This window comes from Dama dama, chromosome 11 (genome assembly GCF_033118175.1).
Source record: "Dama dama isolate Ldn47 chromosome 11, ASM3311817v1, whole genome shotgun sequence".
NCBI lineage: Eukaryota > Metazoa > Chordata > Mammalia > Artiodactyla > Cervidae > Dama > Dama dama.
The window spans coordinates 4,003,526-4,017,694 of NC_083691.1; the positions used below are offsets into that span (position 1 = coordinate 4,003,526).

At 44.0% G+C, this 14,169-nt stretch overlaps 1 protein-coding gene across 4 annotated transcripts in view; it reads left to right on the top strand.

Annotated features, from left to right (window-relative positions):
* The window catches only part of TSC1 (TSC complex subunit 1), a 52,271-nt gene that overhangs the window by 15,314 nt on the left and 22,788 nt on the right, over nucleotides 1-14,169 (top strand). For all 4 annotated transcript variants that reach the window (XR_009694622.1, XM_061154332.1, XM_061154331.1 and 1 more), the window contains exons 3-8: nucleotides 396-580; nucleotides 4,709-4,812; nucleotides 5,927-6,079; nucleotides 8,223-8,367; nucleotides 9,864-10,018; nucleotides 10,401-10,474. Coding sequence is in view for 3 of the 4 variants with exons in the window: in XM_061154332.1 (XP_061010315.1) it covers nucleotides 475-580; nucleotides 4,709-4,812; nucleotides 5,927-6,079; nucleotides 8,223-8,367; nucleotides 9,864-10,018; nucleotides 10,401-10,474 (737 nt within the window). In the remaining variant the exon portion in view is untranslated. The remainder of the gene's footprint in view (nucleotides 1-395; nucleotides 581-4,708; nucleotides 4,813-5,926; nucleotides 6,080-8,222; nucleotides 8,368-9,863; nucleotides 10,019-10,400; nucleotides 10,475-14,169) is intronic.

Genomic DNA, 14,169 nt, shown 5'->3' on the forward strand with positions numbered 1-14,169 from the left:
ACTGATGGGGTTATCAAGAAGATAGCATTCTTTCAGTTCTTCTGAAAATGGTTTATCTACTCTTTGGATCAGTGATTTGAAGCCTAAACCCAAGGTAGAATCAGCAGTAATTAATAAAACTTCGATTTAGTCCTGTTACTAAGTTTCTGGGATGATTCCAACGGGTGTCTTTTTTTTTTTTTTCTTTTAATAATTAGGTTTCTCTCTGTTGCATTGCCTAGAACTCCTCTTCATAAATTTGTCAAGAACCCCGTTATTTACACTCCTTAGCTTCTTTTATCAACAGTGTTATGGACAAACTTCACTGCTTTGAATACATGCTCAGTTTGTCTGGCAAGTAGGTTTTTGTGGGGGGAAATGGGGCCATTTTATCACAGCATTCCTCTTTTTTTCAGTCTGGTAGTGGCAGCAATGAAGACCCTTCCAAGTCTTTACTGCACATCCTGAAGCAGCAGAGCACACTCGTGTCAGATAATGGCCCAGCAAGCCAGCATTGGGGAGCTCCTCTCCATGCTGGACTCCCCGCTGCTGGGTGTGCGTGACGACGTGACAGCGGTCTTTAAAGAGAATCTCAATTCTGGTAAGCCAGATCCTGCCCTGCTTAGCTGCTTCATTTTCTGAAGAGAGTCCTTAAAACCACCAAGAGAAGGCATACATAGGTGGATTCATTCTGTATGTGTGTTAAGTTTTTGGTTGTGGAACTGTTCATAGGCTATGCACTATAGACGTGCTCAGTCGCTCAGTTGTGTCCAGCTCTTTGCAACCCCATGGACTGTAGCCTGCCAGAACTCCTCTGTCCATGGAGTTTCCCAGGCAAGAATACTGGAGTGGGTTGCCATTTGCTACTCCAGGGGATCTTCTTGACCCAGGGATCAAACTCACGTCTCCTGCATTGGAAGGCAGATTTTTACCACAGAGCTACCTGGGAGTCCCTTCACATAAACTTACAAACATAGAAGTAAGACTCACATAAGGAACCCCCCGTGCCCAGCCTTTACTGTTTCAGTGAACCTCCCTGACATCCCCCTACACAGGTATTTTAAAACAAATCCCAGGTACATCGTTTCATCTGTAAATCATATGTCATTTTTAATATGAAACATGCTTGCATGCATGCTGAGTTGTGTCTGACTCTGCAACCCCATGGACTGCAGCCCACCAGGCTCTTCTGTCCATGGGATTTTTCTAGACAGGAATACTGGAGTGGATTGTCATTTCCTCCTCCAGGGGATCTTCCTGACCCAGGGATTGAACCTGCATCTCCTGTGTCTCCTGCGTTGGCAGGCAGCTTCTTTACCACTGAGCCACCCGGAACCTCTTTTTAATCACAGAAATAGAAGTTTAAACAGTACCCTTTTTTTTTCCTACCAGATTGGTAGAAATCAAATATTGGTCATAGAAATGGGCACTGTTAGCAGGAAAATGAATACATGGGCGTTTACCCCTTTTGGAGTATCTGTCATTAATTAAAAGCACATGCCTTTTGGTCCACTTATAAGATTCCATATTTCATTCACTTGAATGAAATGTAACAAAAACTTGGAAAAACCAAAGTACCCTTCAGTAGGTGCATGACTGAACTAACAGTGGAGCCATGAGGAGAGCGAGGAGCTCGGCGCAGAGAAGGGAGCAGGTCATCGGTGCTGCTGTGGAAGGGGTCGTGACGGCAGGAAGGAGGGAGACACCTTCCGCAGCACCTTGTTGAGTGGCAGAGACACATACACAAGACGGAGGATGTCTGGACGTGGGGCTGTGTGTGCGTGATCCTGCCAGGGTGAGAAGCTTTGAAAGGACAGGAACCAAACCCAGGAGTGTTTGTCTCTGCAGTGGCTCATGAGGCCAGCGGTGAGGGAAACGGTCACTTGTGTTTTATTCACTTTCACATCATCTGAGTTGTTAACAATAGGCATGAATTATTTTTGTCACTAGAACAGTTTAAAAAAGGAGACAGTATTTCATGTGCAAGATCTTAAGGCTACTTTTCACAGTTTGTTGTGATCCACAAAGTCAAAGGCTTTAGGGTAGTCAGTGAAGCAGAAATAGATATTTTTCTGGAATTCTGTTGTTGTTTTTTATGATCCAGTGGATATTGGCAATTTGATCTCTGGTTCCTCTGCCTTTTCTAAATCCAGCTTGAACATCTGGGAGTTCTTGGTTCACGTACTGTTGAAGCCTAGCTTGGAGACTTTTGAGCATTACTAACGTGTGAGATGAGTGCAATAGCGTGGTAGTTTGAACATCCTTTGGCATTGCCTTTCTTTGGGATTGGAATGAAAACTGACCTTTTCCAGTCCTGTGGCCACTGCCGAGTTTTCCAAATTTGCTGGCATATTGAGTGCAGCACTTTCACAGCATCATCTTTTAGGATTTGAAATAGCTCAGCTGGAGTTCCATCACCTCCACTAGCTTTGTTTGTAGTGATGCTTCTTAAGGCCCACTTGACTTCTCACTCCAGGATGTCTGGTTCTAAGTGAGTGATCGCACCATTGTGGTTATTGGGGTCATTAAAATCTTTTTTGTATAGTTCTTCTGTGTATTCTTGCCACCTCTTCTTAATATCTTCTGCTTCTGTTAGGTCCATACTGTTTCTGTCCTTCATTGTGCCCATCTTTGCCTGAAATGTTCCCTTGGTATCTCTGATTTTCTTGAAGAGATCTCTAGCCTTTCCCATTCTGTTGTTTTCCTTTATTTTTTTGCATTGATCACTGAGGAAGGCTTTCTTATCCCTCCTTGCTATTCTCTGGAACTCTGCATTCAGATGGGTATATCTTTCCTTTCCTCCCTTGCCTTTCACTTCTCTTCTTTCCACAACTATTTGTAAGACCTCGTCAGATAGTCATTTTGCATTTCTTCTTCTTGGGGTTGGTTTTGATCACTGCCTCCTGTACAGTGTCACGAACCTCTGTCCATAGTTCTTCAGGCACTCTATCAGATCTAATCCCTTGAATCTATTTGTCATTTCCACTGTATAATCGTAACGGATTTGATTTAGGTCATACTGAATGGTCTAGTGGTTTTCCCTACTTTCTTCCATTTAAGTCTGAATTTTGCAGTAAGGAGGTCATGATCTGAGCCACAGTCAGCTCCCAGTCTTGTTTTTGCGCACTGTATAGAGCTTCTTCATCTTCGGCTGCAAAGAATATAATCAGTCTGATTTTGGTATTGGCCATCTGGTGATGTCCATGTGTAGAGTTGTCTCTTGTGTTGTTGGAAGAGGGTGTTTGCTGTGACCAGTGTGTTCTCTTGTCAAAACTCTGTTCACCCTTGCTCTGCTTCATTTTGTACTCCAAGGCCAAACATGCCTGTTACTCCAGGTATCTCTTGACTTCCTGCTTTTGCATACGGTAAAGCGTCTGCCTACAATGCGGGAGACCCGGGTTCGATCCCTGGGTCAGGAAGATCCCCTGGAGAAGGAAATGGCAACCCACTCCAGTATTCTTGCCTGGAAAATCTCATGGACTGAGGATCCTGGTAGGCTACAGTCCATGGGGTCGCAAGGAGTTGGACAGGACTGAGCGACTTCACTTCACTTCACTTCACTTCACTTCCCCTATCATGAAAAGGACATCTTTTTTGGGTGTTAGTTCTAGAAGGTCTTGTAGATCTTTATAGAACCATTCAACTTCAGCTTCTTTGGCATTAGTGGTTGGGAAGTAGACTTGGATTTCTGTGATGTTGAGTGGTTTGCCTTGGAAACGAACAGAGATCATTCTGTCATTTTTGAAACTGCATCCAAGTACTGCATTTTGTACTCTTTTGTTGACTATGATGGTTACTCCATTTCTTCTAAGGGATTCTTGCCCACAGTAGTAGATATAATGGTCATTTGAATTAAATTCACCCATTCCAGTTCATAGTTCACTGATTCCCATCACTTCATGGCAAATAGGTGGGGAAACATTGGAAACAATGACAGATTTTATTTTCTTGGGCTCCAAAATCACTGCAGATGGTGACTGCAACTGTGAAATTAAAAGACGCTTGCTCCTTGGAAGAAAAGCTATGACAAACCTACACACCATATTGAAAAGCAGAGACATTACTTTACGCAAAGGTGTGTTTCTAGTCAAAGCTATGATTTTTCCAGTAGTCGTGTATGGATGTGAGAGTTGGACCATAAAGAAAAGAAAGCGCCAAAGAATTGATGCTTTGAGCTGTGGTGCTGGAGGAGACTCTTGAGAGTCCCTTGGACTTCAAGGTGATTAAACCATTCAGTCCTAAAGAAAATCAGTCCCTGAATATTCATTGGAAGGACTGATGCTGAAGCTGAAGCTCAATACTTCATCCACTTAATGTGAAGAATTGGAAAAGACCTTGATGCTGAGAAAGATTGAAGGCTGGAGGAGAAGGGGACGACAGAGGATGAGATGGTAGGATGGCATCACCAACTCAATGGACATGAGTCTGAGTAAGCTCCGGGAGTTGGTGATGGACAGGGAAGCCTGGCGTGCTGCAGTCCATGGGGTTGCAAAGAGACATGACTGAGCAACTGAACTGAACTATGGCTACTTAGGCATATAAACTTGATATTATCCTGTTGTTAAACCTAAATTCATTTTAGAAAGCAGAAATACAACACTTCATGTAACTGTGGGTAGTGTACAAAGAAATATTCTCTGGATTTTGTTACTGGCAACTATTAATATTTGAGGTAAGTTTAGAATGTTAGAGGAAATAACTATTATAAACAGTCCTTTTCTTTCTTTAGACCGTGGTCCGATGCTTGTGAACACCTTGGTGGATTATTACCTGGAAACCAACTCTCAGCCTGTATTGCACATCCTGACTACCTTGCAAGAGCCCCATGATAAGGTACCTGCTGGGTGCTGAGTGGCCCCCTTTCTCCGGGGGCCGTGACCGCATCTGTGTAGCCCCAATGCCCGGCCTCTTTGGAGCTCACTCCTTCCACTTCCTTGTGCCACTGATGCTGCTGCTCCCAGATTGTAACTACACATACAAATAGTCGTCAGGACTTTTGTTTCCTGAAAAGGTTTCAAAATACAACATATTTCAGAGGCCTTCAAAGATCTTGCTCTCAGAAGAAATCCTGTGATCCTATGCTATAATTGTACAGTGACGATGATCCATAAGGTACCCATCTTTAAACACGTGCTCTGAGTAGGGTTTTTAGACTTTTAATCCATATGGCGAAAGCTGTAAGTGTGGTACCTCATGGGGCTAATTGCCTAGTGCTCTTTCCAAGCACCAGGTATTTGGAAGGCTCCTTTATGTTTTGTTTTTGCTTTTATTTTTGTTGATGGTAAATAGCTAACAAAGCATTGCAATTGCACATTTTGATTTGTCTTGAGTTTGTGTGTACTGGTGATTTACTTAACTGGGATTTGAAGGCCTTGCCACTGTCTGCCTTTTACAGTACATTTTGGGTGGGGCTTTTTTTTGTTTGTTTGTTTTGTTTTGTTTCCACTCTGGGCTGAATTTTAACTTCTCCTGCTACCTGAGTTATATCTGGGGCCAAACCATGAAGGCAGGGCCCTGGTAGCAATAAGTAGCTGCTTCCAGCAGGATCCCCTGAAACTTCAGCAGCCTCCACTTATTAGAACAGTGGTTATTCTAAGAAGTGGCCTATTTGTATTTCAGAAAGAGGGCCTACAGAGGAGTCTCCTTCCCACTTACAGACCTGTATTGTGGGGACTTTTTTTTAGGAGTTGCAGACTGTCTGCCCTCTCTTAGGACTCATGCAACACAACAGTATGTTTGTTTGCGTGGCTTTAAAAAAACCTTGAGTTTGATCTCTTTACCTGAATGACCCTTTTTTACATCCAAGTGACGACTCGAGAGACTGGAGTTGGTCACTGTTGCCTCTCCTCGTGTGCACTTCATGTACTCACATGAGTGTTTCCCTGGGGTCCCTTGACTTTCCCCAGCTTTACTGAGATCAAGTTCTCTTGTTCTTGTGCATATTCAGCACCTCTTGGACAAAATGAATGAATACGTGGGCAAGGCCCCCTCTCGGTTATCCGCCCTCTTGCTACTGGGCCACGTCGTGAGGCTGCAGCCGTCGTGGAAGCATAAGCTCTCTCAAGCACCTCTTTTGCCTTCTCTACTAAAATGTCTCAAGGTATGATGTTTGTAAGGATTTGTGAGAAATAGCTTCATCATATAATATCTGAAATTCTAAGTACCTTAAAACAAGCCAGCTAGATTTTAACTTTGAGAGTTTAAAAACTTCTAGGCATTTGGTTCTTCTTGTAATGGAACACAGTTCAAACTTGGTACTTAGTAAACTCTCGGTGCATCACTGTGTCTAGTGCAGTTACATGTGGTCCAGGCAAATACGGTCACTTTTCGGTCAGATTGGTTCAACAGTATGCTGTCCCAGCCCTCTCTGATTTCATCATTGTCTAGCCTTTCCTCAGTTAGAAATGTACTGGTTTGTCTTGAGGGAATCCGTATTTCTGTGTTCTCTTTTGGCTAAAAGCAAATTGGCTAAGACTTGTAACTGTTTAGGAGCAGGTTCTGGTTGCAGCTATAACTGAGGTTTTTTTGGTAGAAGCCTACCAGATTGCGTTCTGCTTTTTCGCACTCAGCTTAGTGCACTCTTCTGCAGAGTCAAAACCTAAGTAGAACCCTATGGTTTCAGTTTTGACCATGGCTTATTGAAATACTTAGGGCATTTGTTTAATCTGTTATAGTTCCTGGACTTGTTTCCTACCTATAAAATAGGGAAACGTGGGTAATGTGAGCTGCACGTACCTCCCAGAGACATGAGGATGTCCAGTAGTGTTTGTTCCAGGATGGCCACACCTTTGGAGGCATCTGACACAGCACCGTGCAAGTTGATTTTTGTCTGTGCCAGCTGTTTATCCTCCCCAGAGGTGGATCTCAGGGAGTCACGGTGGCAGGGTGTCATGAAGATGTGTGTTTAATGTTAAGGAAAAGCAGGAGCCACTTCAGCAGCTTAATTTTTTTAAATGAATGGATTGATGAGAATATAATCTGATTTTGAGGCACACTGTTTAGTTCAGATTAAAGAATACTTAACCTTTTCCAAAAGAATAAGCCTTGAAAATTACTTACAAACTGTTAACCCAAACTTTCAGTTAGGATGTTTTGTTAGTGTTTTTTTTTTTTTTTTTTAAGTCAGAACTCATTACAGATTCTTGATTCTCCTATCAGTATTTTATGTCTTTCCTATTAGATATCTGCCATAACATATGGCTTGGTGCTTGATGTAAAAACTAAATCTATTTAAAACTTTATTTCCAGGTTCTTTGCTGGTGGTCCACTGGCTGGGACTCCATGCTCCCAATGCGGGGGGCCCAGGTCCAGACCCTGGTTGGGGGACTAGATCCCACATGCCACAGCTAAGAGTTCTCATGCCACAGCTAAAAACCCTGCATGCTGCAGCTAAAGACTGCACATGCTGCAATTGAGACCCGGCACTACCAAATAAATAAATTCACATTTATTAAAAAAAAAAAACAACCAAAGTTTATTTCCAGACTCAAAGGTCCTTTTTTTGAGGAATAATGAATGTTCTAACGTGCATGGAAGTCTTTTGTTTAATGTCTTGTTGCTTCAATCTGAATTCCAGTTACTTGGCAGACATTCATAATTCAATTATGGGTCAGGTGAGCCGCTATAGCTAGTCTGAGGTGATTTATTATTCGTTGGTTATTAAGTTCAGTTAATCTAAATTTATATGACTTGATGTTTAAACTGTAGACGTGGTCAGAGGTCACCGTATCTTTTATTTTCTGGTCTCTAAATACTGCTGTGAAGGTGAGCCATTAAGAAGGTTTGTTAGTGCTATACTAATTTCTTGTTAAGTTATACTTCTGTTACGATCCTTTAGAAATAGAGAATGACTTGTCCATGTATATGGGTCTTTTTAGCTGACTTTTAAAGAGTAAGTACTTCATAATTTGGTTGAATGAACAAGAATAGCAACATTTCTTTGTTCTTTTCAAAAGCAGTTTGTGCTTCCTGCCAAGGGCTGTTTATAGCGCGTCGGCAGTGTCTGGGCCTGGGGTCTCCTCAGCCGCGTTTCCGCCCTGCCCGGGATGCGTGTGGTGCCTGAGTGCGGCCGGTTGAGCCGGTCCTCGGCGGCTGGCGGCTGAGTGTGCTTCGGTGCCGTGCCCCCAGCACCCGAGGGGAGGGTACGCCCGTGCCAGGGTTCTCACTTGAGAGCCTCCGAGTGCGGACCTCCTGCCTCACGCCTGACAGCCCTCTCTTCCCGCCTGCACCCCCACCTCCGGCAGATGGACACCGACGTCGTCGTCCTCACTACGGGGGTCCTGGTGCTGATAACCATGCTCCCGATGATTCCTCAGTCGGGGAAGCAGCACCTGCACGACTTCTTTGACATTTTTGGCCGTCTTTCGTCGTGGTGCCTGAAGAAACCAGGTAACGATCCCCCCCTACACCTGTCATGCTGCACCAGGTGAGTGCTTGTGTGAGTGATGGACAGGCCATGTGCTGGAAGAGAAGGGCGTGTAGAGTCCTGTAGCTGAAATGGTTGGTTCTCACCAGCCAGGGAGGGAACACCTCAGGTATTTTCCACCAGGGGCACAAATAAGAAGCAAGACAGAGACTTCCCTGGTGCTTCAGTGGCTAAGACTCCGAGCTTCCAGCACCAGGGGTGTGGGTTCAATCCCTGGTCATGAAACTTAGATCTCACATGCCAAGAAATTAAAAAAAAAAAAGGCATGATTGTTGAGATACTGTTCTTACTTTGTTGGCTTAAGAGGATTAGTTGTCAGAGAAACTGAGTGGTGGGTACAACTTCCTGATTTTCCGTAAACTGAAAAACAGCTTAAATCTGTGTTGCAGCAGTATGGGACTATGTTTGTGGGACATGTTTGTCCTCCTCTTGGTCTGTAGTGGCAGAGCACAAGCTTCTGGTTCAGAGAACTCGTCCATCATAAGTGTGGAAGGAGGAGAGAAAACACGGCTGGTCCTGATTAGTGTTCTAGTTTTTAGTACAGGGGGATTTTGTTTCTACATCAGCAGGTAGTACAGCTCTATCAAAATGATTCAGAAGCTGTAAACATGTGAACTTTGGGATCTTTTGGACCTCCCAGCATGAGATGTTCACATCAAAAGAATGAAATGTGTAAGCCCTGGGAAGTGGAACACTGTGGCTTCTCCTACCGCATTAAGTAACAAGCCCGAGGCCTGGATGATGCCGGCTTGTCTAGTAGGCTCTTCTTGGGGAGGAAGGAGTGGCCTGTCCTTTGTATTAGAGGAGCTTTATGCATACCGTTGGGATTTTCCATAGGGTCTGGGTAAGGCTAGATGAATTAAATTTTCCATTTCTCCCACTCTTAGCTCTTTAAGCTAATTTCAGATAGTAGCTTTTCACTCTGTAGTTACAAATCTGCATAGCTAAGACTACGAACTGATTTTAAAAGGTTCTCACACATTCATTCCACAAATATATGAATGCCTGTTATGCAGCAAGCCCAGTGAGAGCACTCAGGGCGCAGAGGTGAGTGAGCTGGTGCTGTTCTTGAGGTGTATACTGAATCGGGCTGTGGAGACAACATGTGGACAGCTTGCTGGGGATATTCCTATAAAGGTGCTTCAGTATTACAGTCCTGAGGTCCTTGTTAAGGGGTTCCTAGAGAGGAGGGCAAGGATTAGATCAGTGCAAGCCTCTGTGGGTCACTCCAAGTAGATGGGAGTTTATTCAGAGGCCACAGGAGCCACCCATGGATTTTAGACTGGTGTCCGGTGTGTTCAGATTTGGGTTTTGGAAAACTGCTCTTTACTTACTGTCTTTGGAGCAAGGCGGGAGCACACATGTGCACAAAGTCCCATTGGCAGCCTGAGCTCCTGTCTGTTTGCACACACATGTCCCATGTCCACCTAGGAGCCCCCTCAATGGATCTCTTTTTTAGGCCACGTGACAGAAGTCTATCTCGTCCACCTCCACGCCAGCGTTTACGCTCTCTTCCATCGCCTGTATGGGATGTACCCTTGCAACTTTGTCTCCTTTCTGCGTTCTCACTACAGTATGAAGGAAAACCTGGAGACCTTTGAAGACGTGGTCAAGGTAAAGGAGCACCCATTTATTTGCCGCTTAGTGTACTATGGAGATCGACTGCATTTGTAAGTTTTGTATTAAACGTTAGGGACATTTTGAAAAGAAATTCAGCCTTCTCCCTGTCTTGCCCACTGCCCTCGGCCCTGGTAACTACAAATCTATTTTTTGCCTTTATAGGACTTGCCTGTCCTGAATATGTCATGCTTATGGAGTCATATAATATGTGGTTTTTTGTTAATGGCTTCTTTCACTTAATGTAATGTTTTAAGATTCATCCATGTTGTGGCCTGTGTCCGTATTTCATTCCTTTGTATTGTCAAATAACATTTTATTGTGTAGAAATACAACAGAATTTAAGCCTTTTATAACTTGTCAACCCAAACTCTTTTAGCCAATGATGGAGCATGTGCGAATTCACCCGGAATTAGTGACTGGATCCAAGGACCATGAACTGGACCCTCGAAGGTATAGAAACTGAACTAGTGACAGAATTTCATAGACTCATTTGAGAAATTGAACATGTGATCTCAGAGATGTCCCTTTTGAGGTGTTATTGGAGAAGACAGGTTTTCCTGTTTATTTTATTTTAAAGGACTTGCACGGTGAAGCATTTTGCGTGCATGAGTCTAAGACATACCCCTCACTGACTGAGGAAGAGGTTGCATTGCAGGTGCCTGTCCCGGAGAACCCCAGAGGGCTGGGGGCTCAGTGGTCTGTGGTCGTGCAAGGCGGGCGGTGACGGGTGTGGTTGGAAGCAGGCAGCCTGGATGTTGAGTGGTCAGATTCCCCTGGTCGCTTTCTCCATCCTGCTTAGCCAGGTGACTGCTGTCCTCCATGGGGCCTGGTGGAAGTGCCCAGTTTTACCTCTGGAGAAGTGGAACCTGCCAGCCTCCTTGGTTGAGAATGTCAAGCGTGGTGGAAGGTGGAGCTGAGTCATGACGGGAAAGAAGGGAGTGAGGTGAAACCCTACACCCCAAGCTGTGAGAGGCTCAGCTTTTCCCCTGCTGCTCTCTGGCTGCTCCCTAGGCAGGGAGTTGATGCCTTTTGGAGGAAAAGTGGTCCTTGGATATTGATGTTTGAGGATCTCCCCCTGAGAAAGATGACTGACTGCCTGATGATCTCAGCAAATCTCAGATCTCCCCAAGCCCTCCCTCTGCTCACAGACCTTTTATGTGAGCAACTTGCTGTGAGATACATGTAGAGGAGCTTAGAAAATGTGTAAGAAAAGCTTATAGTGATGTGTGGGTGCTTGTGTAGACACCTCTTTAAAAAAATGGGATAGTGCCCTCCAGTTGCAGTCATCTTTGTCCCTGTTCCCTGTCTCACCTCAGAGACAACTGCTGTTCTTGCTTTCATTTTAATTATTCTCTTACATTAAAAAAAAGAATTCTTTTTACTTACTTTATTTTTTGGTTGCAGTGGGTCTTTATTGCTGTGCACAGGCGTTCTCTAGTTGCAGCGAGCGGGGCTAGTCTTTGTTGTGGTGCGTGGGCTTCTCATTGTGGAGGCTTCTCTTGTTGCAGAGCACGGGCTCTAGGGCATAAGGGCTCAGTAGTTGTGGCTCGTAGGCTTAGTTGCTCCATGGCATGTGGAATCTTCCCAGATCAGAGATTGAACCCATGTCCCCTGCATTGGCAGGCGAATTCTTAACCACTGTACCACCAGGGAAGTCCTCTCTTTTATGGTTTGACCACATGTGTTGTTTCATTTTGAAAGGAGGCAAAGTCTGGCCTTGGAAAAGGCAGTCTTGTCACCATGAGATGAAGGTTGCCAGGAGGTAAGAGGAAGAACCAAGAGAGAAGAACACACGGCTTACCCTAGTTAGGGCGTCTGGTTTGACCAGTAGCAAGGGCCAGGTACTGAATGTGCTGCTGAAATATGGCAGAGGGAGGAGACTGCTGCGTGTGCACCTGTGGCAGCTTCCAAGTGCAGGTCAGAGCAGAGTCCTTCTGTGGGATGAGATGAGTGTCCTTGGCTAATCCAGGGAGAGTAGGAACTTCATTAGTGTATTCATTCACGACAAGCTAAGTACCAACAAGTTATCTAGGCCAGGGTCACCTAGACGCTCTGTCCCTCTGTTGGAAAGGTGGTTCGGTGGCAGCAGAAACCTTAGTGAGGCCTGCACACGCCTGTCTCAGCGTGCGTTCTGATCTCAGCAGTCATCTTCTGTGCCTCATGCATGGCCGCCATATGACTCTCTCATGGCTTCTCTGTGCCTCTCACCTGTGCACATTCTCCCATTTCCTCTATTTCATGCCTTCTTTTTGGGTTCACTCCTGTTTTCATGGGATTTTAGAGAAAGGATGATGTTTTCTGTGTGGGTATAGATGTCTGGGTTGGGAGTCATTCAGCAGTTTGAAGGCATCATTTCATTGCCCCTTTGCCGCCAATGCTGCTGTTGAAACCCAGAGACATTCTCATTTCTGATCATCCGTGTTTACTGTCTTCTCTTTGCTTTCAGAATACTCTGAAACTTCCTAGTGATGTCCCTTGCCGTGAATCTGTTCTCATTTTTCAGTCTGGAAGCTTTTATCTTTAAATGCTAGGAAATTTTCTGCAGTTATATTGTGCTTGATTTCTTTTCCTCAGCTATCTCTGTCTTTCTTTCTAGAACTCTTAATGTTCTGATTGAGACTTCCTGGAGTGGTTCTCTGCTTGTCTTTGCTCTCCTGTTTTTTCTCTCTGCTCTCTTGTCCTACTTCCTAAAGATTTCATTGTCTTTAGCTCCTAATCCTCTGTATTCATTTCTGCCACATTTTCAGTACTGAAGAGCTCTTTTTAGTTCTCTGGATGCTCCCATTTTTAAAAATTGTAGCCTGTTTTTTTTTTTTTTTTTTTTTTTCATTTATTTATATTAGTTGGAGGCTAATTACTTTACAGTATTGTAGTGGTTTTTGCCATACATGGATGCAGCCTCAAGTTTTTGATGAGATTAGTGGGAGTTTGTTGTTTTTTTTTTTAAGGTTTTCTTTTTCCTATATAGTCTGTTTTCTCTAAACTGCTCTGCTGTTGTTCTTTTTAAAATTTTGAGGCTTTCTGCTTGTATTTGGATCTACTTGTGTTTGGTGATCTACTTGTATTTGGATGAGGAGACTAAAAAACTCTGTTCACAAGGATGGGGCTTGTTGACTCTGTGGTTTCTTGTAGGTTGTTCTGAGCATCTGTAGGAGATACTGATATCAATATTGGTTTCCTTTTGAGTTGGTCAGACTTTTTCAGAAAAGGGTCTTCTGATCTCTGGTCTACAAGAGTTGGGCTACTTCTGGAGAGTAGAGACTGCTTGGTGGAAGAGAGGAGTGGTCTTGGCCTTCAGAATGGACATGCTCACTTAACTCCTCTTGTTTGAATAGCCCTCACGCCCTCAAAGAGGCCCTCCTCTCTTTGGAGTGCCTCAGTCCCTAGACTCTGTTGAACCTCTTCAGAAATGAGTCCAGATTTCGGAGAGCCAAGTGGGATCTCAGGGCTCAGGCAGCATTTACCCCGTCTTCCTGATTTTAGCTGCCCTCATTGACCTGTCATTCATCTCCAGTTTCAGGAATACTTGATGTATACAAGTTCTTTTGCCTTTCAAGGATTCTCTAGTATAAGTCAGGTTGATTTTAGCTTTGAAACATTGGCAGCTTAGGATTCTGCTTTCTGGGATTCACTCACTCAGTCACTACTTGGCTTTTGGCTTTCTGGTTCCAAACACATGTGGTGCTGTTCTCTGTTTTCTCATTCTTGTCTTTCTTGTAGGTTTATGGTTAAAAGGAAACAAATGTTGGTGGGGTTTGTGGGTATTGTGCAGTTGGATGCACACGTCCAGTCTATTGTGTTAATTAGGAAGTCTCCTGGTTCAACTTACAGAGCCTCACTCACCTTGTATAGGCAGGTCATCTGGCCTTTGAAGAAAGGTTCTAGCGCCAGAGACAAGAGACCAGTGTAAAGAGGAGATAGAGGAGCTAGAAAGAAAAAATGATGATGCAGAGAGCAAAAGAGAACATCTACAATAGAGACGAGACATTAGTGCATATATAAAGTTTGGGATGCTACACAAGAGACTAAAGAAAGCAGTGTTGGAAATTTAAAACTATAGCTAAAATAAACATTTTGATAAGAGAATTGGGGGGTATATTTGAGGATATCTTGGAGAGCAGAATCAAAGGATAGAGATGAGTTAG